Source organism: Typopeltis vanoorti, chromosome 11 (genome assembly GCF_054136105.1).
Source record: "Typopeltis vanoorti isolate ZY-2024b chromosome 11, IOZ_Tvanoo_1.0, whole genome shotgun sequence".
Taxonomy (NCBI): Eukaryota; Metazoa; Arthropoda; class Arachnida; order Uropygi; family Thelyphonidae; genus Typopeltis; species Typopeltis vanoorti.
Genome location: NC_143559.1, coordinates 7,042,566 through 7,068,727, shown reverse-complemented (window position 1 = coordinate 7,068,727; position 26,162 = coordinate 7,042,566). Strand labels below are relative to the sequence as shown.

General features: G+C 34.4%; 1 protein-coding gene across 8 annotated transcripts in view; it reads right to left on the bottom strand.

Annotated features, from left to right (window-relative positions):
* Positions 1–4: 4 nt before the first annotated feature.
* LOC150101284 (uncharacterized) overlaps positions 5–26,162 on the bottom strand; it is a 285,858-nt gene continuing 259,700 nt past the window's right edge. For all 8 annotated transcript variants that reach the window (XM_090401020.1, XM_090401019.1, XM_090401021.1 and 5 more), the window contains one exon: positions 5–4,478. In XM_090401020.1, the coding sequence (XP_090257146.1) occupies positions 257–4,462 (4,206 nt within the window). In that variant the 5' untranslated portion in view covers positions 4,463–4,478 and the 3' untranslated portion in view covers positions 5–256. The remainder of the gene's footprint in view (positions 4,479–26,162) is intronic.

The following is a 26,162-nucleotide window of genomic DNA, read 5'->3' as shown; positions in this document are numbered from 1 at the left end:
TTATTTCAATAGAAATACATATTTAATAAGACTGAGTTACATCACATGCCTATGTTGTTTGTTTTAAATTTGAGGTTATAGTCCATAACATGCAAAAGGAAGTTATCTAATTTAAACTTTCTTCTGTATGTTGTTGACAACAATGCTAAAGCCAGCTGTTCATGTTGAAAACTTGTATATGATCTTCATACTTGTGACTGCAAGTTTATTCTATAAAACTAAACAGACAGCTGATTTTACATTTTACAACTTTGTTTTAATTTTCAAAGATTGTTTTTAGATTGATATTGTCAAACTCCTTATCACTACATCTTATAATATTTGCAAGGGTATCAACTGAGGGCTCAACAGTAATTTCTTCCCAGTCTATACTGTTATTTTTTTGTTTCCCTTGTGATAGAAGTAAACTTTTGTTTTTTTCTTCAACATTTTTTTCATTATTTTCTGTTTTTTCTACATATAAAACTTCTGTAGATTCTGATTTCATCATAAGATCTTTTCTCAAATCAGTATTCTTGTCATAAAATTTGCCATGTGGATTGTGTAGTTTCCAGTCTTTTCCCATTGCAACCTTGGCAAAATCACGAAAAGACAAACTGGCATTAGAAAGTGGATGATAATGAGTTTTTTTTATATGAGTTATCATGTCTCCTTTGGTAGCAAAGTTGGAACTGCAACTTATTATACAACATGGAAAAGGTCCCCTACCAAACTTACGAGCTATACACCTGTGTCTTAAAAGAACAGACAGACAGGTAAATATTCTATTACAAACTTTACAAAAAACTTTTTTCATTGGGTGTTCTTCAGTAAGGTTAATATCTGTATTGTCGTCACATATATCATCTTTATCCTGAAAATTAGCTTCTTTTTCATTCCAATTTTCGGTGTGCGTTAATCCAGATAAGTATGGCCATACGTATTCAAAATTTTCTTCACTATCGTCAACAACAAAACTCCCAATTCTGAACATATGAGTGAGCATATGTTCTTGGATTTTATTTTTTGGACCAGATATATTGCATACAAGACACTGATACCAGTCAATTAATACATGCGTTAACTTTTCATGAACAGCAAGAGCAGCTTTTGTGTCAAATTTTTTTAAACAATAAGAACAAATAGCATCAGTCTGTGAGTTAGATCTAGTCATTTTTTCACAGAAATGATTGATTAAACTACTAACACTTCTAAATTGCTTACAACAATTTGAACAACGCCTGTATGGTCCTTGACATTCAAATAATAATGATTCAGCATCATCCATACTTGATGCATTTCTAAAATCACTATGAACAATGCAGTCCTCGGATAGTTTTTTTTCAGTATTCTCATTTTCAAGTGATGTTGGTATACAAGGGTCTAGTACTCTGGAGTTGTCAGTGTGGATGTCAGTTTTTAGAGATAATGGTAAGTATGGTTTGCTTTGAGAAGTATCAAAACTTGCTTCTTGTGCATAAGATTTTTGAGCTGTTTTAATATATCCCTGTTTCATGTACTGAGCATCATCTTCAGATGTGTGTTTTATTTTAACAACACCATGAACATCTTGAAAATGATCTAATATACCCTGCAGATCCTTAAATGAAACATAACATCTTCCACACTTATAAATCTGACTACTTTCCCCAAGTTTATTTGTATGAGAAGATTTCTCATCACCTTGTCCAATTACCAAAACATGCCTATTCTCATTAGACATGTCTTCATTAATGCTTTTAGAGAAACTTGGTTGGGATTGATTAGTTGTCAATATATTTCTTTCTGGATGATTTGCAGAACGATTATATTTTTGCACCAAACTAGTATTGTTAGCTACATAATTTATATCTTTGTTAACTTTTTTTGTTTCACCAGCTGCTGTACATTCTAGCATTTTCTGTTCATAATGAGTGCACAAAAGTGATAAATTTGATTTACTAAGAGAAACATATGATGATTTAGAAATAGGTTCTTCTTGTTTACATGACAGAGAATCCTTAGATAAGGAATGTTTCATAGGAAGTGCCATACCAGGTATCCTTGTCTGCATAGGTGGTTTCTTATGGATTTTGATTACATGCTCTTTAAGTGAAGTGGAATCACCACAACTTAGTTTGCAATAGAAACAACAATACAGTGTCGCAGTATTTCTTGAATGTATTCCTGATTCATGTTGACGCAGGTGATCCTTACGAAAAAAGTATTTACCACAATACTGACATGAATGTCTATACATGTTTAAGTGCATCCTGTTATGTCGTCTGTAACTGTCTTTATTTTTAAATGTACGATCACATATCTTGCAGAGAAACATTGGATGTTTATCAGAAATGTGCATTTGTAAAGAAGAAGGAATATCCATTCCCTTCAATTTATTCATCCATTTCAGAGTATTTTTGGGAACTTTATGATCTGAAACATTTTGTGATGGTTTTGTAGACTTTTCAAGTACTACTGCTGTTGTATTATTCATCAGTTCTGCATGGTCCACTGTAGACTTGTAAACAGGACAGTTTTGTAATGGTTTTATATATGCTCCGGAGCATACACTGGGTAGTTTATTTTTCAGCGATGCACTTTTTATTGGAGTTGCAGTATCTGTAAGGCTCATATTTAATGACATCTTTTTTAATCCTACACAATTTTCTGAACAACTGACAAGTGAATTACTATCCTCTGTTTTGCTCTTTGCTTTATTCAGAAGTCGGATACTACGCCGAGTAGGCAAAACTTCTCGGGTCTCTTTAAGCAGTTTTTCATTTTGACAGTCTAGAAGATGGTTATGGAGCAAGTCTTTATTCAAGAAAGGAACATTACATTTTGAACAAGTATATGAAACAGAATGAGAAGAAAGGTGGAGTTTATGATCTCTGAGGCAAGGAGATACCTTACTACAAAACGCACAAGAAAAATACTGTAAACTGTTTCTATGCAAACGCATATGACGATCATAACTATCAACATTCAGAAATATCTTTCTACAGTATTTACAAAAGCCAGCATGCTTTTTATTACTACTTTTGATGGTCTGAAAGGCATTTTTATTTGAGGTTCGGCTATTAACTTTCATGTTGCTGTATTTCTTAATTGATTTGGAATGTTTGAAGAAATGAGTTTTCAATAGTGAGGCATTTACTGTTTGATAACCACATATGTAACAACTGTAATAAGGATTTAACCTATGTTTCTTTCTATGCCCATTAAATGATTTTGCATCACAGAAGCTCCGACAGCAGTACCAGCACATAAAACCTTTTCTTTTTGAATGCATTCTTTTATGCTGCAGAAATGTATATGCTCGAAGAAACTCTTTATTGCACACTTCACAAACAAACTTATCTTGTTTTTTTACCTGTTTCGCAAGAGAATTGCAAAGAGTCTTTTCTTGATTAGTAAAAAGTACATGTGTTCTATTTTCACAATGAAAGTTTGTTACATTTGAGAAATCATGTATACTAGAGTATACATTTGTTTTTGATTTATCTATTGGTGAAGAATCTGTATGAATGAACTCTTCAATTGTCTTTTCATTTAATTTACATTTTCTACTGTTACTGTGCACATTTTGAAAATGTTTTTCTAATATGCCTAATTCTTTGAGTTTTAGATTACATAAGTGACACTGCCACATACCATCAATGTATTTTGCATGCTCTTTCATTCTATGCTGGTTTAGCAAGTAACGGCGGTAAAACTCTTTACTACACACTTCACATACATGGCATCTGCCATCAATGTGTACCCGTAAATGACGTCTGAAACTTGTATAATTTGTAAAAACTGTCAAACATAATTTGCATGAAAAAGGTGCAGAACGTGTACAGTACGTTGTTTTGTTAGAATAAACTGTTTTATTTCCTTGGGAACATGCGATATCTTTTGATAATTTATTTAACTCATTACCTGTGAGAAACTTGTCTGACTCACTTGAACTACTACATGACATGGAACTAATGTTCGACTTAATTAATCCTGAAATAGGTCTGATCAAGGAGAGTTCAGATTCATGCTGTAATTCATTTGAAGATGATATGGCTGGCTGTGTAGAATATTCTAATTCAGAATTGTTCCACACTGTGTTATACTTTTGAGAACAATTCTGATGTTCCATTATATTACTCTGCTTCTTGTTAGTTAAACATTCAGCAGTACAAGGTGTATAATTCACATTTAATGCCTCTGAATAATTTGTAAAATCTGGCATGGGTAGTTTCTTAGGCGAAAAGTTTTCGGGATGATCAAAAATAAGGGGAAAAGAATGATCATTAATATCATGTTCAATAATTTTTTCAAACACACATTTCCTACTTTCAATATTCTCCTTTTTTTTGATTTCTCTACCTGAACTTGTTTTATGATCCAAACACTCAATACAATGTTGCTGAAGAGCTTCAGAATCTGGAAACATTTTCCAGCACTGGTCACATACAAAACACTGATCAGCCAGTGACTCCAGATTTTTATCAGCAGTATCCATCATGAAAATTTGTTTCTATCTAAAACAAAAAAGAGGGAAGGAAAAAAAAAACAGAAAAATTTAAATATCCAAACAGAAATTGTTTTAAAAATATAGAGTTAATTTGATGATTTTTTAAGCATTCCCATACAAAAAACGATTTCATCATCAAACAATTGAATTTTAAAATATATCCAAGTTTACTTTATTATTATTATTACAAGTAACCCTCATATAATGCAGATGTTAGGTTCCATAGAAATGGCGTGTTATGCAAGACTCAGATCACATAGAAAAAGTAGAGTTAGGTTCCGAATCGTTTTTTTTTTTAAAAAATTATATAAACGACATACCCAATAAAAATATATGCTTATTTAATTGAGGTAATTCATCTAAGTTAAGAAAACATATAAACTATGAAACAAATACATAATATAAACTTATAAAATTAAAAATTGTATGTAAACTTCATTGCACATAATGCACAAATGTTTTAGGCAAAATAAAATAAAGTGCATACTTTAATCATCACTCTCTTCAAAACTCACATTCCGTAGATGTTCTTTACTTACGATTGGTCGGACGTCGTCATCACTTGAAATCTCTTGCACATCATCTGTATAACTCATTGCATACTTCAACTGGTTTAGTTATCAAGAAGTCAGTAATAAGACTTTGCTTACCACTATGATGCAAATTTTTATAAAGTTCATAATACGGAGCTAAAGAAATATCCAATTGTTTCGCGAAGTTTTCGGAGTGCTCCATAACTTCCTAACTTTCTTGCTAGGTCCAATTCTTCTGCTAATTTCTTTAAACTGAATTCTTCAACAGATTCATCACAATCAGAATCTTCTGCAGAACTTTCCTCATTTCGACATTATCTATTAATTCTACTAGTTACTACTCATTTAAATATATTTCCCCATCAATTAATTACTGATTTCGTTTTCAACCACATCGCAAAAGTCCTCTAAGTGGCCATTACTATAAAATTAAATTTTTTACACAACAACAAAGAAAAAAAAAGCATTACATATTGTATGTAACTCAGAAAATAAAGTGCTCAGCTTGAGATTAACAAACTTATGATTTTTTAATGCACTTTCCTGGCAGAAAACAAAGAAAATTTCAGTTGTCTTTATTTACTGTAAACAATTGACAACTGTAGACAATTGATGTGTGCTGAAGGGTATTTTCCCTAATATAAATTTGCTACTTATAACTACATGCACATACGGACAGGTGCAAATTTAACAAAGATAAAATTTGATTTTTAAGTTGCGCAGTGAAAAATATATGAAAAAATAAAGGGTTACTACAATTTGCAGACCGTGTTATATCGTAACTGCATTGTATAAGTACCACGTTGAACAAGGGTTACTACAATTTGTAGACTGTGTTGTATAAGTACCGCATTATATGAGGGTTACCTGTATTATTGTCACCTCCATGAAGTCCAAAGACTCATCATGGGAGACCGAAACTATCTTCACAATCTATCATACCTCTCCTTGAACCCATTAACAGGCTAAGCACTCACAAATGACACTAGCAAGCCATTCTATTCATTCACAACTCTCAGTGACATCGAGTCTTCACATCCTTACTAACCACACCTTTATTCAACTTCCAGGGTTGACCTCTTGTTCTCCATCCCAGTGCCTTAACTAAGGCATGGCAAAAGAGGCACCTGCCACAGGCGCAAGTAGGTTTGGGGGCCAAAACATAAAAAATGTAAAAATTAAAAATAAATAAATAGATATAAAAGTCTGCTATTTTATATTGTATTTTTAAATTTTGGCAATACGACGCTTTAGACATACAAATTCTGCAACACAGCGGAATTCCGGTACATTTGGTAACACTGATGAGTTCCAATTTGTCTCGAGTTAGATGGCAACGACAGTGCCTAATATCACTACTTGAACATAACATTTCTTTGCAATTGTTCTCGTTTTGGTCTCAAGTAAACTGTTCCGTTGCACCATTAACTATTAATGAATGTATTTTCGCATTTTATGATTTTTTATCTCCAAATTCCCATCTAATCCTAAATATTTGCATAGATAATCTAATACATTCTTCCGTTATCCTCCTAATGTGTCTATTTGCCCATCCCAAGTTTATTACCTTCCATATTATAATTTTAATCCCTTTATGACCTTCTTTGATATCATTCCATCTACATGAATCCCTCGTTTCATGACCCCCCCCCCACAAAAATTATTTGCTGGCCCTTATTTACGCCCATCAAACGCAGAATCCAATGAAAATCACAATCTTCCTACCCTCAATATTTCCACGTCTCTACTTTTTGTAGATTAGACAATTTCAAAAATCATGTGATTATTATTAGTCTTGTTGTCATCATAAGATGAGTTGTGTTGTTGCTGTGTCGTAATCAGTATCATCGACGGGGTGTAACACAGAGGCAGCCTGTCTCACGGCACTGCTTAATAAGGGAGCTTTGTTCAGCTGTATTACGGTAACAAGATATTTTACAAATATACAGTGTTTAGTTTGCCAAATAAAAAAGGCACCATTTCCCATTGACAGTTAAATATGTGCGTATTATGTTTTATTAATAAAAAAATTATAGTCATACTAAAACTAAACATTTTAGAACCCACTTATTAGATAAGGAAACAATCCATAAAGTATCATACAATGTGAATTTCATAAACTTTTATAGTCTATATATATATATATATATATATATATATATTGAATTACATTATGCGTGAATTCTCCTACTCAAATTGTGAGTCACTATCGCCCGACTTTCACGTTGGAGCAATAACTCACTCCCTGCAGTAAACAATAAGCCCTCCACAACAGCAACTATACTGCAGATACACGAAAAACAATTAGTTTTATCATGTCACTGAATAAGGTTCACAGACATTTGCAGACTATATAGTGCAAATGTCTGTGAATAGTGCAATTAAAGACAACTTGGAATATAAACACTAATGAATCACATCACCCTCCAAAAGAAACTGCTGTATAGACTCAAGCAAAACCTTACGTTGCACCTGCAACGTGGTTTGCTTGATACTACCCCCATCATGAATGTGTTAAAATCATATGCACTTCTTAATAGTTGCTCTTTCTCTACTGGTCTACAATCACACATATCTTTCACTTCTCATTAGTAATTTGTCAAGGATTGTTCATTACGTATCTCAAGTCTTAAATTATTGGTAATTTTTGCTTGATATAATAGGAAAGAAGATGACTCTATTTGGGTAGATAACTTTGACTTGCACACAAGGAAACTGCTCTCGAGGACAGAAGGGATGGAGAATAGAAGCTTCTTGGCATGTCATAACCATTTTCAGTTTTTCTTTCTGAAAACCCCGCATATATCTTGCATCACGATTTTTTAGCTTTAATTTTGTGAAAAAAGTGCGAGTTATATTCGAGTAAATACAGTAATTTTTTTACCTTTCAAATTCTTAAGTACGGATCATTGGTTAAAGACTGGATTTATGAAACGCACAAAAGAGAGCAATATAGCAGATATAGAAATAAGCAATTTCACTCCTATCATTGATGATAAATTATTTATATTAAGTAAAAATGTATAGTATCATAATAAATTTTGTTCTATTAAAAATAAATCATATTTTTTTTGTTTAAATGTACATCTAAATTCAAATAAAACAGACATTTACAATGAAATATAATTTTATTTATTTATTATTATTACCTTCTATGATAAGTTGCAAGATCTAATAGACAAGACCAATAAGAAAGATATATTAATAGTGATGGGTGATTTTAATGCCAAAATTGGGAAGTTTACCCCAGGCATGGAGAATGTGATGGGCAGGTTTGGAGTTGATAACAGAAATGAAAGAGGAGAAATAATATTAGAATTTTGTGAAGCAAACAATCTATTTATCTGTAATACCCTTTTTTTCCATAGACCTTCCCACAAATATACATGGACCTCACCAGATGGTACAATAAAGAACTGTATTGATTACATTCTAATCAAATGCAATTTGAAATCATCAGTGCAGAATGTTAGAACTTTAAAAACTCCAGACTTCGACACTGACCATGAACTGCTTGCAGCAAAAATGAAACTACAATTTAAGTATCGTAAATCATGAGCACCTATCAACAAAGTGGACCTGTCAAAACTGAAAGAGAAATCCATGCAAGATAACTATCAGACACTAATAGGAAATGAGTTTAGGAAATTTTCCTATGACAATATAGAAAATACATGGAATCAAGGTAAAAAAATTGTTACAAGTACTGCAAGAAATATACTTGGTACAACATCAAGACCAAATCATGAATGGATAACCCCCTGAAATTCTAAATACTTTACAAGAAAAAAGAACAGCAAAGCATATATTAAATATAAAAAATACAGAAGAAAATAAACAACATCATAAGAATCTTAAAAACAAAATTGATAAAATGTGCACATCTGCCAAAAATAACTGGTTGGAGGAAAAAGCAAAACTGTGCGAAGAAGCTAATAAAAGAAATGATAATAAAACGGTATACAAAATTATCAAAGAATTAACTAAGATCTATAAAGATAAACCATTAACAATGAAAGATAAAAACAATCTAGAAACTAAGTCAATACAAAATATTAAAATAATTTGGAAGGACTACTATCAAACATTATTTCAAAAAGAACAGGAGGAGGAAAGTATAACAGAAAAGATGATATATGAAAAGGCACCACCCATAACTCCAGCAGAAATTATAAATGCAATAAACCAAATGAAACTTTCAAAAGCTACGGGTAAAGATGAAATATCTATAGAACTATGGAAATATGGTGGCAAGGAAGCTATTATCTTAATGAATTTATTTAATCAAATTCTTTATACTGGAGTAATCCCAACTGACTGGAAAACAGGAATTATTATACCAATTCACAAAAAAGGAGACAAAAGAATATGTGAAAATTATAGACCCATAACACTTTTAAGTCATAGTTATAAACTATTCATTCGAATTATACAAAAGAGAACACAGGTGCTTACAGAAAAAAACCATAGACAAAAACCAAGCAGGACTCAGGCCACATAGATCCACCATAGCCCATATCTTAACCATTAATAATATAGCAGAAAAATATTGGGAATGCAACCTACCCATATACTGTTGTTTTATAGATTTTAAGCAAGCCTTTGATTCAGTTAATAGAAACAAATTGATCGCCATCCTAAAAAACATAAAAATGGATTCAGATATTTTAACATTTATTACAAATTATTATGGAGATACCAAAACTTTTGTTAAAATGAACAACATTAAAACTGAGGATTTCAGAGTCGAGAAAGGTGTAATGCAGGGATGACCTCTCTCATCTCAACTCTTTATCATCTTCCTAGAAGAAGTCTGTAAAACCATAGCTGATTAACCAGGTGAAAAATCAATGGTACCAACATTAATCACATAAAATATGCAGATAATATCATTATTTTAGCAGATTCTAAACCACAGCTAGAAAAAACTATAAATATTTTAAATGAGTCTTGTAAAACTTATGGTATGAAAATAAATCACCATAAAACAAAAATAATGAAGATTGGTAGAGAAGAAGAAAATATTTCTACAAATCTTGAAAATCATCTGCTGGAACAAGTTAATAAATATGTTTATCTTGGCAATCTTATATCTAGTAACCTCAACAATATGGAAACAGTAAAACACAAGCTAAACCTAGTTGTTTATTATTTTAACGGTATAATAGAACACAGAAACTAAGTAAATAATTAATTTATTAACTTAATGCTGATATTTTGCTGGTGTTATAACCAGCATCTTCAGAGCACAAAAACACTGTTTGTCACAATACGCGAGACTAAAACAACATGGTGTACTTAAACAAAATTGTAGCAGCAACACAAAGACTAGAGTCCTGATTTTGGCGCCCTCTATCTGAAAAAAAAACAAAAAAACTATCATATATTACTAGAGTCCTAGAAACGTGCTAGTTTTTTCTTAATATGACTGTCTCCCAGATCTTCGGCAAGTTAATACAGCCATATTTGTTGAGATTTGGAGTGTGTTTTAGGGCTTCTGTCGCCTCTAAGAACAATCTCTCTGATTTATACGGGTTTCTGTGTAGTACTTTTGTGTTTTTCCAGTTGATCCTGTGTGCAGGGGTATCCAGTGCATGGTCTGCTAGGCCCGACTTCCCATAATGATAATTCCGGACATATCTTTTATGTTCGCTGATGCAGATGTTCACAGTTCTTCCTGTTTGACCGTAGTAGGCTTGATTGCATGAGCAGGGTACTTGGTAGACTCCTGGATGTGATAAAGGAGGAATGCTATCCTTGGGTGAGCGGATGAGGGTGGCTAATTTGCTACATGGTCTGAATGTAGTGCGTAGTTTATGTTTATTGAGAATTCTTGAGATCTTTTCGGATGTGCCTTTAATGTAAGGGATGGTGACTGTTTTGTTGTGGTTCTCTGTGGTGGATGGTGGGAAGGGTTTCTTAGGAGTGTTTAGTATTTTGTTTATTTTATGTGGATTGTAGCCGTTGGCCAAGAAGGTGTGGCGTAAGTGAGTCAGTTCAGCAGTCAGAGCCTTGTCATTGGAACAGATTGTTCTAGCCACACCTTCTTGGCCAACGGCTACAATCCACATAAAATAAACAAAATACTAAACACTCCTAAGAAACCCTTCCCACCATCCACCACAGAGAACCACAACAAAACAGTCACCATCCCTTACATTAAAGGCACATCCGAAAAGATCTCAAGAATTCTCAATAAACATAAACTACGCACTACATTCAGACCATGTAGCAAATTAGCCACCCTCATCCGCTCACCCAAGGATAGCATTCCTCCTTTATCACATCCAGGAGTCTACCAAGTACCCTGCTCATGCAATCCAGCCTACTACGGTCAAACAGGAAGAACTGTGAACATCCGCATCAGCTAACATAAAAGATACGTCCGGAATTATCATTATGGGAAGTCGGGCCTAGCAGACCATGCACTGGATACCCCTGCACACAGGATCAACTGGAAAAACACAAAAGTACTACACAGAAACCCGTATAAATCAGAGAGATTGTTCTTAGAGGCGACAGAAGCCCTAAAACACACTCCAAATCTTAACAAATATGGCTGTATTAACTTGCCAAAGATCTGGGAGACAGTCATATTAAGAAAAAACTAGCACGTTTCTAGGACTCTAGTAATATATGATAGTTTTTTTTTTTCCAGATAGAGGGCGCCAAAATCAGGACTCTAGTCTTTGTGTTGCTGCTACAATTTTGTTTAAGTACACCATGTTGTTTTAGTCTAGCGTATTGTGACAAACAGTGTTTTTGTGCTCTGAAGATGCTGGTTATAACACCAGCGAAATATCAGCATCAAGTTAATAAATTAATAATTTACTTAGTTTCTGTGTTCTATTATACCGTTAAAATAATAAACATGTTCGACGAACACATAAGTCTGTCCACACGTTTAAGGCTAAACCTAGGTTGGACCAACATGAATAAACTAAACAAAATATGGAAAAATAAAAAAATCCCAAGTCTAAAATTATATGAAACAATTATTATCCCAACGGCTACTTATGCTTCAGAAGCTTGGAGATTAACTCAACAACCAATCAAGAAACTTCAAGCATTTGAAATGAAATGCCTCAGAAAAATTAATAACACCCACTGGATGGAACACAAGACTAATGATCAAGTTAAAACAAATTTAAACATCCCAGATAATAGACACAATCATTAAGCATCAACTGAGATGGTTTGGTCATATTCAGAGAATGGCCCCTCATAGACTCCCATATTTAGCTCTGAATGGATATATAGGAAGAAAAAGACCTAGAGGGCAGACCAAGAAGTACTTGGATAAAGTTGCTGAAAGAATATTCCCATCTACCCAGCTATAGAGTCATGAGTGAGATGGCTAAAGATCGCGATAAGTGGAGAACCTTTCTTCTTAGTGGACTCAACCCATTATCAAGTGGATGAGATGAAATATTATTATTATTATTATTTTGATAAGGTACTTGGTAATAATGAAAATTAAAGAAGGGGTACATGGATATCTGAAGTTTCAGAAACAGTGATCTATCCAAATATTTAGTCTGAAACATAGGTGTAAGCATATGCTCTTCATTTTCTTAAATTCCACTTTGAGTTTGGATAGACGAAACAGCATGATATACACTTCTTACATTTTTTTTCAGCACCATTTCAATTTTGAATGTGAAACATATTGAGTGTATTGTGTATTCTGTATTTAAGTGACTTTGGACAATTTTTGACTTTCATTTTAATTGTGTACTTATTTTTGGATTGTTGATAGACAAATAAAATTTTAAAGATAAGTAGTTTATAAATTATAAACATATTAATCAGAGGAGCATTTTGCTAAAATGCCAAAATCGCTCGTTGGGCAGCATACTTTACATCTTACATTGACCTCAATAATTATAGTTTAACTTTAATTATCAGATTTTCAAATTATTGTATAAATTAATTATTTAAAGTAAAAATCTGTAGAAAGCAATTGCATTAAATCAATTTTTTTTTTAAAATTAAGATTTAAAACTCTTAAAAATAATAAATAAATTAACTCAAAATTAATAATTAATAGAAAACGAATAATTTATCAATACAAAATTTATGGTCGTTTAGATTAGTAATTTGAAAGAGAAAAAGTTATTCAGAGCCTGCTTTCTCAAAAGGAAAAGAGAAAAGGAAGAGCAAGTAAAGAAAGTAACAAGCGATATAAGCAGATTTGGAATTTTAACGAAAGACACCAAAGAGAACAAGTTTTCAACAGAATCAGCACCAAGCCGTTGGAGCAGCTTCTACATCCTCATCCACCATTACTGACATAACAACCATTTGTGGTGATTCCAAACATGATGAGGTAAACGATGATAGTGACAAAAAATCATCTACAGCTCTGGTTCATTCAAGCTTAACAAATGAATTAAATCTGCCTTCTACAAGTAGACATGTTTCATGTGAAATTGAAACAAGAGAAAAGTAGAATTGAACATCAAAACCAGGAAATCGAGAATTATTATTATTATTACTATGGGTGACTCCAAGGAGTCATTAGACTCATCGAGGGAGGCCATAAACATCATGTCCACACAACTATTCTACATTCTCACAGTATCTATCATACCTTCCCTTGAACTCATTCACTGTCATAGCATCCACAACAGACTCTGGCAGCTTCTTCCACTCATTTACCACTCTAAAAGTAAAGAACCCAGCTCTAACACCCTTACTAACCACACTCTTGCCCAGCTTCCATAGATGTCCCCTAGTCCTCTCACCACCAGTCCTGATCTCAAAAATATCCTCTGAATTAATACTATAGAAACCCTTCAGCAATTTAAATGTCTCAATCATATCTCCTCTTTTCCACCTATCAACCAATTTCTGCAACCCACAAATCTTCAATCTGTTCTCATAAGGTTCATTCCAAAGACCTGCTATCATCTTGGTCACTCACCTCTGGATCCTCTCAACCTCCTCCCCATCCAGAAGAAACCTAGTTGACCAAATCTGGGCACAGCAGTCGAGATAAGGTCTTATCAAGGCTCGGTACAGAGGAACAATAACGTGCTTATCTCTGCTCTGCAAAGTATTCTTCAGCAACCAAGTGATTTGATGAGCTGATTTAGCTACTTTTGCAATGTGCCCCCTAAACATCATCTCCCTATCCACCAACACTCCTAAGTTCCTGGCCTCATCAATTTCCTGGAGTACAGTTCCACCAATGTGGTATACTGCTGCTAATCTTTTCACCCCAAAATGCATAACTTTACATTTTGTCACATTAAATTGACATCCATTCTCCTTAGCCCTGACCTCCAATCTATCCAAATCATCCTGCAAGATTTTGACATCTTCTGCATTCACTATTGCCCTACCCAACTTGGCATCAGCAAACAAATGAACCGTTCCTCTTAGATCCTTCCCTATATCGTTAATGAACAAATTAAACAGCAGTGGTCCAAGAACAGAACCCTGTGGCACACCACTACAGGCTGTCTTTTGGACTCTACTCCCGAATAAACTACTCTCTGATATCTCTCCATCAACCACCCACCCATCCATCTCACCAACCCTTTATCCATCCCCATATGTTGCAGTTTACGGATTAGCATTCAATGTGGTATCCTGTCAAACGCCTTAGCCAGGTCCAGCAGTATCACTGTAAACAATTATCCAGTTCAGCCGTCACTGCGTCATAAAATTTGAGCAAGTTACTGAGTCATGATCTACCCTTCACAAAGCCATTCTGTCCCCCATACAGTATCTCATTTTCATCAATCCATTCCTGTATTTTTCCATTGACTACTTTCTCCAAGACCTTGACAACGATTCCTGATATGCTGATCGGTCGGTAATTTGCAATAGTAGTCTTGGATCCTCCTTTATGCAGTGAAACTATTTTCCCATCTTTCCACACCTTCGGGACTAAACCAGACCCAACACTCGGATTAAACAACATGGTCAAGAGCACTGATAATTCTTTAGCCGCTTCATGTAAGACCCGTGCCGGTATACCATTCAATCCCACAGATGTATTCACATTAAGGTTCTGTAATAGACTATTCACCTCCACTTCATTCACCACAATTCCCATATAAACTAATGGTTCCTTCATTTTTTCAATGTCACCACCTGGATGATATACTCTTGCAAAGTGCTCACTCAGTAATTCCACTATATCGACTGATTCAGTGACCTCCTTGCCATTGGCATTCCTTAAAATCATTCTGCTGTGTAGTGTTTCTTTTACTTGCAGCATATTGAAAGAACTGTGTAGGATTCTCTTTAGCTTGCATAGCTAGTTTCGTTTCATAATCCGCTTTTGCTTTTCTTACCACACTCGTAACCCTTCTGGCCTGCGCTTTATACCGTTCGTGTGCCTGCAGGTCACCTTTCTGCTTAAATTCCCTCCACAGTTGTTTCTTTTTTTTTTGCAACTCAAGCTTAATGCTGTTATTCATCCATTTAACCCCTACTTGTTTTACTATTCGGACCCTAGGTATACAATCAGCCATAACCTCCTGCAAATGCTCCTTGACCACTTCCCATGCTCAATACATCCAGCCCTTGCAGTTTTACATGCCATGGTAGCACTAAACCAAGCAATCTCCCAAACTTGTCATACTTGGCAGCATGGAAATTCCACATATACCCTGTCTTAAATGAAAATTCCACACCTTTAGCCACCTCCCAGATCAAGACCTTATGATCACTCTCACCAACATGGTCATATTCATTACAGTCAAATTCTCAGATGCTATTACCAGGTCACGCACTCTCAAACCCCTAGTATTTTCTAATACATTCTGTCTCAGATAGTTATCCCTTAGTAACTGAATAAAATCCAGTTCCTTCCTCACATGTGTCCTCTCCTCCTCCTTCCAGTCAATGTTAGTTGAAATCCCCCATAAATATCCTCCTTCCACTCATTTCATCAATTTGTTTATGCAATCTCCACCATCTATTCCATCACCTGGTCTATAGCAGCACCCAACTGTATATTTTGTTCTGCTAGTCTCAATCTCACACCAAATAGCCTCAAATGAGCTCTTTTCACTATCCTGCAATACAACTTCTATTCTCCTTGGTTGCAGTTCATCAGCTCTCATCAATAACCTCAGGAACTTACGAGAAGCAATGTAATAATGATAATTATATGGTGGATGTTAAATTAGAAAATATTGATAATGTAAAAATAATAGATTTTAATGATCCCACAACATGGCACATAACCAATATTTGGACCCAAGTTGTGTGATAATATAAATGTTTATCCTGATACAGAAAATCGGCATTTTGATAAAAAAATGGTTTGTAAAAACCATGTCAAACGGAGAACAAGTACTCAGAAATTGGTTGATATATTGCAAGTGAAAAGATGCCTTATTCTGTTTTCCATCTATTTTTTTGAAAAAAAATCAGAATGTATGGACCACTGCGGGGTTTCGAGACAGGCAGCATTTGAATCCTATGTTACTATGTCATGAAAATTCATTATATCATAAAAAAAATTACGTCAAATTGAAAACTTTTGAATCAAAAATTAAGAAAGGTGGTTTTATAGACTATCAATTACAAGAAGCAATTTTAAAAGAAAAAGAAAAGTGCAGGTATATTTTAAAAGTTATTTTATGCAGTGCCATTCTGCACTGCATAAAAAATAATGACGCTTTGAGAGGAACTTATGATCATTACGACTATTGCACAACATATTGAGTCGTAAGAAAAATCAAGTTAATTATTTCTCTCCTATAATACAAAATGACATAATTAATATAGTTGCTTCTAAAATTAGACAGCATATTATTTCAAATATTCAAAAAGCAAAATATTTTTTTTATTTTATTTGATAGCACACCTCTCACCAGGAACAGATAATCAAATTTTGTGCTATGTTAACATTGATCCTAACACGAATAAATATAGCACTGAAGAAACCTTCATAGATTTTATCGTGACACATGCAAAAACTGGCGAAGCACTTGTGAATGACATCGAAAAAACGTTAATATCAGATGGATTAAATATTAGAAACATAAGAGGACAGTCATATGATAATGAAGTGAATATAGCAGATAAATACAAGGGGTTACAAGCCAGGATATTACATTTAAACAATATGGCAAGGTTTGTTTCATGCACTGCTCACAGCCTTAATTTAATAGGTGTTCATGCTGCAAAAACATCTGTTCAAATGAAATCATGTTTTGGAACAATTCAACAATTGTTTAACTTTTTTTTGTAAATTCTACTAGTAGATGGGATCTTTTAAAGGAAAAATTATCTGTTCATCTTAAAGGTTTAAGTGACAAGAGGTGGTCCGTAAAAGCTAATGCGGTAAAAGCCTTACGAAATCAAATGCCTTTAATAAGCCAACTTCTTAATGAAATGTGTGATGGAAAGACAAGTTACAGTAGACTCTGTAACAAATGCTCGAATGTTGCTAAAATTATTAACAAAATTTAATTCTGTTGCACTATTAATATTTTGGGATACAATATTAGGAAAGATAAATAAAGTAAATTTACTTTTACAAGAAAAAAAAACCACAGTCGAAAATGCTGCGAAAATGATAAAAGCTCTAAAAAATGAAATTCAACAGTACCGAAATGATTTTTTTTTAATTTGCTTCACAATTTGGCAAAAAGTTCACCCAAAACAATAAATATTGAAACTTACATTCCAGAAAAGAGAAGGTGCAAAATATGCCTGGTGAGAAAGTTACTGATGATTCGTTTGCCATGAATGAAATTGCATTACTAAAAAATAAATGTGTGAAGTTTTAGATCTAATACTCATACAACTCAATGATAGATTTACTGCTTTATAAGAGGTCGCAAATGACTTGTTTTTTAAATGGACTCTTTAAAAATTATGCAGTTAGATAATCTCAAACGATATGCAGCTGACCTGGCATTGAAATAAAATAGTGACTTAGATGCTCCAGAATTTGTATGTGAAATTGAGAGTTTCAAATATCAAACCATGGAAGTTTTTGAAAATTTAGGTGATATGGATGTTTTTCAAATCTTGCAAAAATACGAACTCCCATTATAAAACACGTCATGGCATTAAGGATTTTCATAACAATGCCTGTAACAACAGCTTCCTGCAAATGCTCATTTAGCAAATTGAAAATTGTAAAATCGTACCTTTGTTCTTCTCTTGGACAAGAGCGAATGAAAAACATGTCTATAATATCAATTGAAAAAGATATTGCAAAAACATTAAATTATGATACAATAGATGTGTTTGCAAATGAAAAAGCTAGAAAAATTTCTTTATAAAATATGCTAAACTTATGTTTTTATTATATTATAATATACCTATGTCATGCATTTCTTTAATTTATTTGTCACTGAATGTGAATAAAAATTTGTTCTTATTTAATAGATTATTTATCTATACAAATACATAATTGGATTTACAGGCAACTCATTTTGATGGGGTTAATAATAAGTATATTGCATTTAGCAAAATTTAACTTGTTACATTTAAATTTTTCAAATATTTGTAATTTTTGGGTTAGGGGGTGCAAGTTAGACACTTGCCACAGGCGCTTCATACCCTCGTTACGGCACTGCTCCATCCTCTAGCATTTCATTTTCCCCTGCATCTATCCTATAAAATTCTTTAAGTAACTTAAATGTTTATATCATATCTATATGATATAAACATTTATTATCTTTACTTGTTAGTGTGTTCTTCAACAGCCAAGTAATCTTATGAGCTACCTTAGCAATATGCCCTCTAAACTTGGACTCTCTGTATACCCCCACCCATAAATCCCTAGCTTCATCTATTTCCTAGAGTACAGTTTCATCAAAGTGGTACACACTTTGGAATCGATTTATCCCAAAATGCATAACTTTATATTTCTCCACATTAAACTGACTCCTATATTTTTTTTGCTCATAATGACAGCCTATTTAAATCATCCTGCAAGCTATCCACATCATCTTGATTAACTATTACTCTACCTAATTATGCATCATCAGCAAACAGCAAACAACTGAACATTTCCTTTCAGATTATTTCCTATATCATTTATGTACAAATTTACCATAAGGCACATTAGGTGCAAGCTAGGGCCCCACTCTCTATGGGGGCTACATTTTAAAACCTTACTCTCCACAAACAACAATATAAAAAAACAGCCAAGTTATAGTTGCAAAATAAAATACTTATTTTTAAATATTAAATTCATAATATAAAAACTAGAGTACGCTGAAATATTTGTGCAGAAAAAAAGGGTCAAATATCATTGGACAGTAAAGGAAATTCCAAGTAACACAGTACACATAAAGACAAGTGACACATGTCGCCCCCCCACATTTAATACGTTAACGGCTCTAAAATCGCCATTCTGCAATTAATAGTGGAGGTGGGTAATTGCATGAAAAAAGGTAGAATGCCGATGAAGTTTTGGTCAGTGAAAAATGTTGGGTTGGTCTGGCTATTTCATCCATCTCGGCTGGTAGGGGAGGTTAAGTGTCGTTCGTATGCACACATAACAACTGACAGTTTACTAAAAATAAAGAGCCAGAAGACTTCAGTTCAGCGATGCAAAATTATATAAATCAAGTGGATATTAAATTCAGCATTATTTCAAAGCCGAATATAGAAACTATATAAGGTTCATACAAAATTTGATCAGAGAGTGTACGGAAATACACTCGCCGGCATTTACGAGTTGCCCTAGCACGGACCACATATTGGCATTTTGGCCCAAGTCCGCGCTAGGGCAACTCGTAAATGGCAGGGATTACATTTTCGTAAGTTCTCTGGTCAAATTTCGTACAAAACTTTCATAGTTTCAACATTCGGTTTCAAAATAATGCTGGACTTTATATCCACTTGATTTATAGAATTTTGCATAAAACAAAAACTACAATGAGTTAATCTAATTTAATAACTGAAATGTCATTATTGGTGCTGCTGAAAAAATTATTTACCTTTCAGCAGCACCAATAACAACAAAACACATGCAACAACACCACCTCGCGACCATCATTATTATTCGGAACTTCAATGGAGTCGTTACCCCATTTCTTAAATTAATTCACTGTTTTTGCTGTCACTACCCTATCAGGTAATATATTCCAAGGTGCAACCACCCTCCATACAAAAAAAAAAAAAAAAAAAAAAACACCTTGCACTCTTACTTACCACTTCCATTTGTAATTTCCATGGATGGCCCCTTGTCCTTGTTCCTTCTTGATCTACCATACAAAAGAACTCTTCAGTGTCAACCCTGTAACTACCCCTCAATAGTTTAAATGTTTCAATCATATCACCTCTCATTCTTCTATTAACAAAATAGAAGAATGAGAGGTGTAGCATGCATGTCCTTAGTCTATGCTCACAGCTAAAATTGTACTGTCCTGATATTTTTGTTATCTGCCTTTGCATCCTCTCCACGGTTACTTTATCTCCTTCAACCCTTAGTGACTGAATCTGAGCACAACAATCCATGTATGGTCTGATCAAGCTTTACACAATGGAAACACAACTCTTCTATATTTGCTGGTCAATGTATTTCTCATTACTGCAGCAATCCTATAGGTAACCTTCATCACCCTCGCAACGTGTCCCCTAAACTTCATGTTATCAATCAATACCCCAAGTTCCTTTGCCTCTTCCATTTCCACTAGTACAGTTCCTCTAACAGAGTATGCAGCTTCTCATTGATGTATCCCAGACTTCAAGACCTTACAACATTTAATTGCATTAAACTGACATTCCCATTCATTTGACTATTTGTCCAGCTTATTCAAATCCTCCTGAAGAGCTACCACATTGGCATTATTATTAATAACCATTCCCAGCTTTACATCATCTACAAACAACTGAATATCTTCTTGCCATTCACTAACAATGTCACTGATATAAATGTTGAATGACATGGATCCCAATACTGAGACTCGAAGGACTCCACTTATAACCTTCTGTCTGCCTGATACTGTTCCCTCATACACAACTCTCTGATATCTAAATGACAGCCACTCTGCAATCCATTTCACTAACCTGATATACAAATCCATGTGCTGTAACTTAATTATCAGCTTATCATGTAGTACCCTGTCGAATGCCTTTGTACAATCCAAAACAATAGCAGTTTATGCCTTTCCATCAATCAGTCATTCAATTAATCATATACTAAAACAAGAGCATCCCAAGGAGAGGTAATATGATTGAGACTTTTAAAGTGTTGAGAGGTGGTTACAGAGTTGACACTGGGGAGTACTTTCATTTGGTGGAACAGGGGGAAGGAGCAAGGACAAGGGACTATCCATGGAAGTTACAAAAGGAAGTTGTGAACAAGAGGGTGAGGAGTGGTTTCTTTGCGTGGAAGGTGGTTGAACCAAGAATTGGATTGCCTGACAAAGTGGTGAGAGCAGGAACAGTCAATGAGTTCAAGGAGTGGTGTGATAAATTTCGTGTTTTCTATGATGGGTCTCCCACAATGAGTTTTGTGACTCCACAGAGGCCTGAATCATCATCATCATCAAATTCCTGACATGTACCCTCAAGGGGTGTACAGGATATGATAGTACTACATGAAAAATTTACATCATTACTAATTTCCTATCTACAATTTTCCTCCAAATCAGTCTGTTACTTGTCAAGACTCCAACATTATCAGATCTTATATTTCTATCATCTAAGGCACTTTGTACCGTATCAATCCACCTATATCTTGGTCTTCCTCTGAGTCATTTTACTGCCAACCTGGCAGAGAACACTTGTTTTGCCAATCTTTCCTCGCCCATTCTTTTAAGTGACCATAACACCTGAGATTAGCTCTGCTAACGCATTCGTGGATGTTGATAATGTCAAGTTCTTTCCTAATATCCTCGTTTTTAATATGATATTGCCATCGATGCATCTGTTCACGCCTCTAATCTTTCTCCGGACTCTTGTATCTGCAGTCTCTAGTCTTTGGTCAAGTGTTTTATTTCTGACCCAGCTCTCAGATCGTTAAAACTGGTTTGAACACTGTCTTGTATACAGCTAATTTAGTGTTCCGACTAATTTCTCTTTTATTCCATATGAATTTATTCAATTGACTTCCTAACAAACCAGCTTTGTTGATTTTGTTGTCTATTTCGATATTTAATTTACCATCTTCACTAAAAATCGTGCCTAAGTAGCTGAAATGTTTTACTTGTTCCACAGGTTTCTCCATTCACAACACAGTTGATTTTTTCAATGATTCTGCGTATTTCCATTGTCTTTGTCTTTTTATTGCTGACCTTCATACCACATCTATTACAACAGTTATTCAATTTAGTCAGGGAATCGTGCAAACTTGTAGCGGATTTATTTAGAAGTATAACATCGTCTGCATAAAGCAAAGAGCTGATATTAACATCTCCAATTTTGATATCATGTTTAATACCACTTTCCTTCATAATGTGATCCAAATAGATAATGAATAACAAAGGGATAATGTACATCCTTGTCTCACATCAGATTTAACATTAAACCATCTTCCTGTACTTCCTTCAATTCTAACTGCTGACTTACAACTCAAATAAAGACTAAGTATTGCTTGATATAATGCCCCATTGACATATTCTGTATGCTACATATAACTGTAGTGTATTGAATAGCTTCTCTCTTGGCACCTTGTCATATTCCTTTTCCAGATCGACAAAACTTAAATACATATTTTTGTTATATTCCAATGATTTCTCAACTATTTGTTGCCAAGTGAAAATCTGATCCTGACAGCTTTATCTGGCCTGAAACTAGCTTGTTCTTCACCAAGCTTCCTTTCCATAATCCTTCTCAACCGTTTCTCAATTATATACTTGCATAAATCTTATCAGGAGCTTTCAGTAGGGAAATACTTCTATAATTCTCACATTCAGTTTTATTTCCCTTTTTATATATGGGTACTATGAGAGCTCTACTCCAATCATCGGCAATTCGTCCCTCTGTCCAGGCCTTTTGAACTATGCAGTGCAGCCCCTATAAGACTTTTATACCACCATACTTCAGAATTTCAGGTCGAATATTCATCTACTGCCTTTCCACATTTCAAGCCTTTGATGGTTTTTTCTACTTCAAGTATGGATATGTATTCCTGACTGTATGCCTGTTGAGTGTTTTTTTTACCACTGTGCTATCACTGCTTGTTTCATTTAGCAATTTTTGAAGAATTTACTCCATACTTCCAGGATATCTTTTTCTCACGTTTTCATGTCACCTTTCATCTCTAACTCCTTTTACAGCCCTCTTTCCTCCATTTCTAAGCTTCTTCAACAACCTCCAGAATATCTTACCACCTTCTTCATATTTATTTTCTATGTTCTTGCCAAAGTCCTCCCATGACTTTTGTTTAGCTAGTTTTACACAGTGTTTAGCTTTATTACATTTGTCTCTGTATTCTTTAAGAGCACAAGTTGACTTATTTGACAGTAACTTTTGATATGCTTTCTTTTTTTCCTTCACTGCCTCTTTAACTTCCTGTGTCCACCATGGAGTTCTGATTTTTCTATCCTTGCAGACAACCTCACCACATGCCTCTGGCTGAATCAATCAAGGCTTGCCACTGAATCTCCAAGGTTCGGTTCCTGTTCTCAAACTCTTTCATTTTTTCTTCAATAATATTTCTGTATTTTAGTCTACAGTTCACATCTGAGAGCTGCTCGAATTTTATTCACTTTAAAACTTTCTTACATGTTATTCTTTTCAATACGAAATTCAATTTTATCCTGCTCAAGACTAAATAGTGATTGCTTCCAATTTCAAATCATCTGTACACTCTGGTGTCCTGCACCAGGGAGAAAACACCGCTATCAACAATAATATGGTCAATGAGACTTTTCTTATTCCTTGTCTCTTCTCTCCATGTGAATTTGTGCACATTTTTATGTTGGAACATGGTGTTAGTAATAACTAGTTCATGTCCTGAGCAGAAATCCAACAGGTATTTGCCATTATTCTGCCTGAATCATAATAATAATAATATGACCTCTCAATTCTTCCAAAATCTCAACAATTAATGAAGAAATACAAACTGGCCTATAGTTCAACACTTTCATTCTACCGCCACCACTCTTATGCAATGGAACACTTACCCCTCCTGCTCCTTGGGCACCTTTCGTATAGCCAGACTCTCATTGAAAAGTCAAGTCAACGGAGCTGTCAGTTCCTCACACATTCTCTTAAGATGACAGTCTCCCAAATTTGGCAAATTAATGCAACCATACCTGTTCGGGTAAGGAAAATTCTTCATAGGTCATGGCTGACTCTAAAAATAATCTTTCCGATCTGTAACAACTTCTAAAAAGCACACTGGTTTTCTTGCATCTAATCCTGCATGAAGGGGTATCCAAGGCATAGGCTGCCAGTCCTGACTTGCCATAATAATGGGAGTGAATGTATTTTTTATATTCTCCAAGGTGAATGTTAACAGATCTTCCTATCTGCTCATAGTAGGCCAAGTGCCTACTATGAGCAGACACTTGCTATGACACCTACTATGAGCCTAAGAGTCACAGTCAAGAGGAACTTCATACACTCCAGGACACTTGGCCTACCATGAGCAGACTCTTACTATGACACCTACTATAAGCCTAAGAGTCACAGTCAAGAGGAACTTCATACACTCCAGGACACTTGGCCTACTATGAGCCTAATAGTCACAGTCAAGAGGAACTTCATACACTCCAGGATATGTTAGAGGATGAAGATTATCCTTAGGAGAGTGAATCAGAGTTGCTAATTTAACATGCAGTTTGAATGAAGTGCAAAGGACATGTTTTTTTAGTACTTTGGCTATCTTTTCTGATATACCTCTGACATAAATGGGAATAGTAATGTCTTGTTGTTGTGTATTAGAGGAGGGAGAAGTAATGGGGCTATGTAGTAGTTTATCTATTTCATAGGAATTTTGCCATTGCCACATATTTAAGTTCTGCGGAAAGAGCTGTATCGTTCATATGATGTTGGTAATACCATTAAAATGAGTTATGAATAACGTTCAACACCTAAGCTCGTCTATTAGGTTCATCAAAATTACCATCAATAATTCCCCCCTCTCTCTACCAAAATCTATTGAAAAACATGGAGTTATCACCAAACTTCCCATCACAGTCAAATTCCACATTCATAAAGCAAGTTTCTCTTCCTTCTCCTCCTTCATTCCTATTCACAGACAGTGTTATCCCCATATTGTCCAACAGCCTTTCCCTCCCATGTGATGGAAATACCAACCAACCTCTTGTGTATGGACTCAACATAAGAATAAAAAAATACGCAATGTAAAATATGTAGTCCTTGAATGGTGGTGGGCTGGGGAACAATGTATTGGCAAACAGACTTACAGCAGCCACCATTATCAAGACACGGTACAAAAACACTGACAAGATATGTTAAAAATATATTCTAAAAAATAAATAAATAAAAATGAAAAAAAAAAAAAAAACCACCAAGTATCCACAGCCAATTGTGATCTAATAGGTAAAGTTCCCTGTAAATTTACAAGAAATACTCTAATAATTTATATCAAAACTTATATTGTTTCTCTGACATCATGTTAAGGCATTTAACTCACCCATTCCACTCTTTCCCTCATTTTCAACATGAGTTTATACAACAGGAATAGTAGGTCATAAGTACTCATGGCTTACTGAAAAGGTTGTTAAACCTCACTGGCCTCTAGCTAACAAAAATAAACAGAAATGAATACTCTATATAAAAAATTCCTTGAATGTAATACATTCATTGAACTCAGTGGAAACTGAGATTGATCACACAACTGAAAAGTTGGATTACAGGATATCCTGATAAGAGCATCATGAATCTATTACTGTCTGTATAGGCTATGTGAAAAAATGAGCTTTATGGTCATCCAAAGGTTTAGAATAATAGTAGAACATTAATTTCCATTAAGAAGACCAGATCTTGAGTACTTGAATCTGAGCATTTTGTGATATGAAAACAAATTGGATAAAAAAAAAAAAAAATTAAAAAATGAACAGCACTTCATCCAACAAGGGAAACACTTCAAATATATAGATGCGGTTTCAAGATAGAGATAAAATTATAAACCAATCACTATATCAGGAGTGTAAATAAAAGTACTGGGAAAGTTTGGAAAGGATAGATATGAATAGGAATCTCCATGGCAGTGCTTTTCAACCTGTGGGAAGCTGCCATAGGGAGAGGGAACA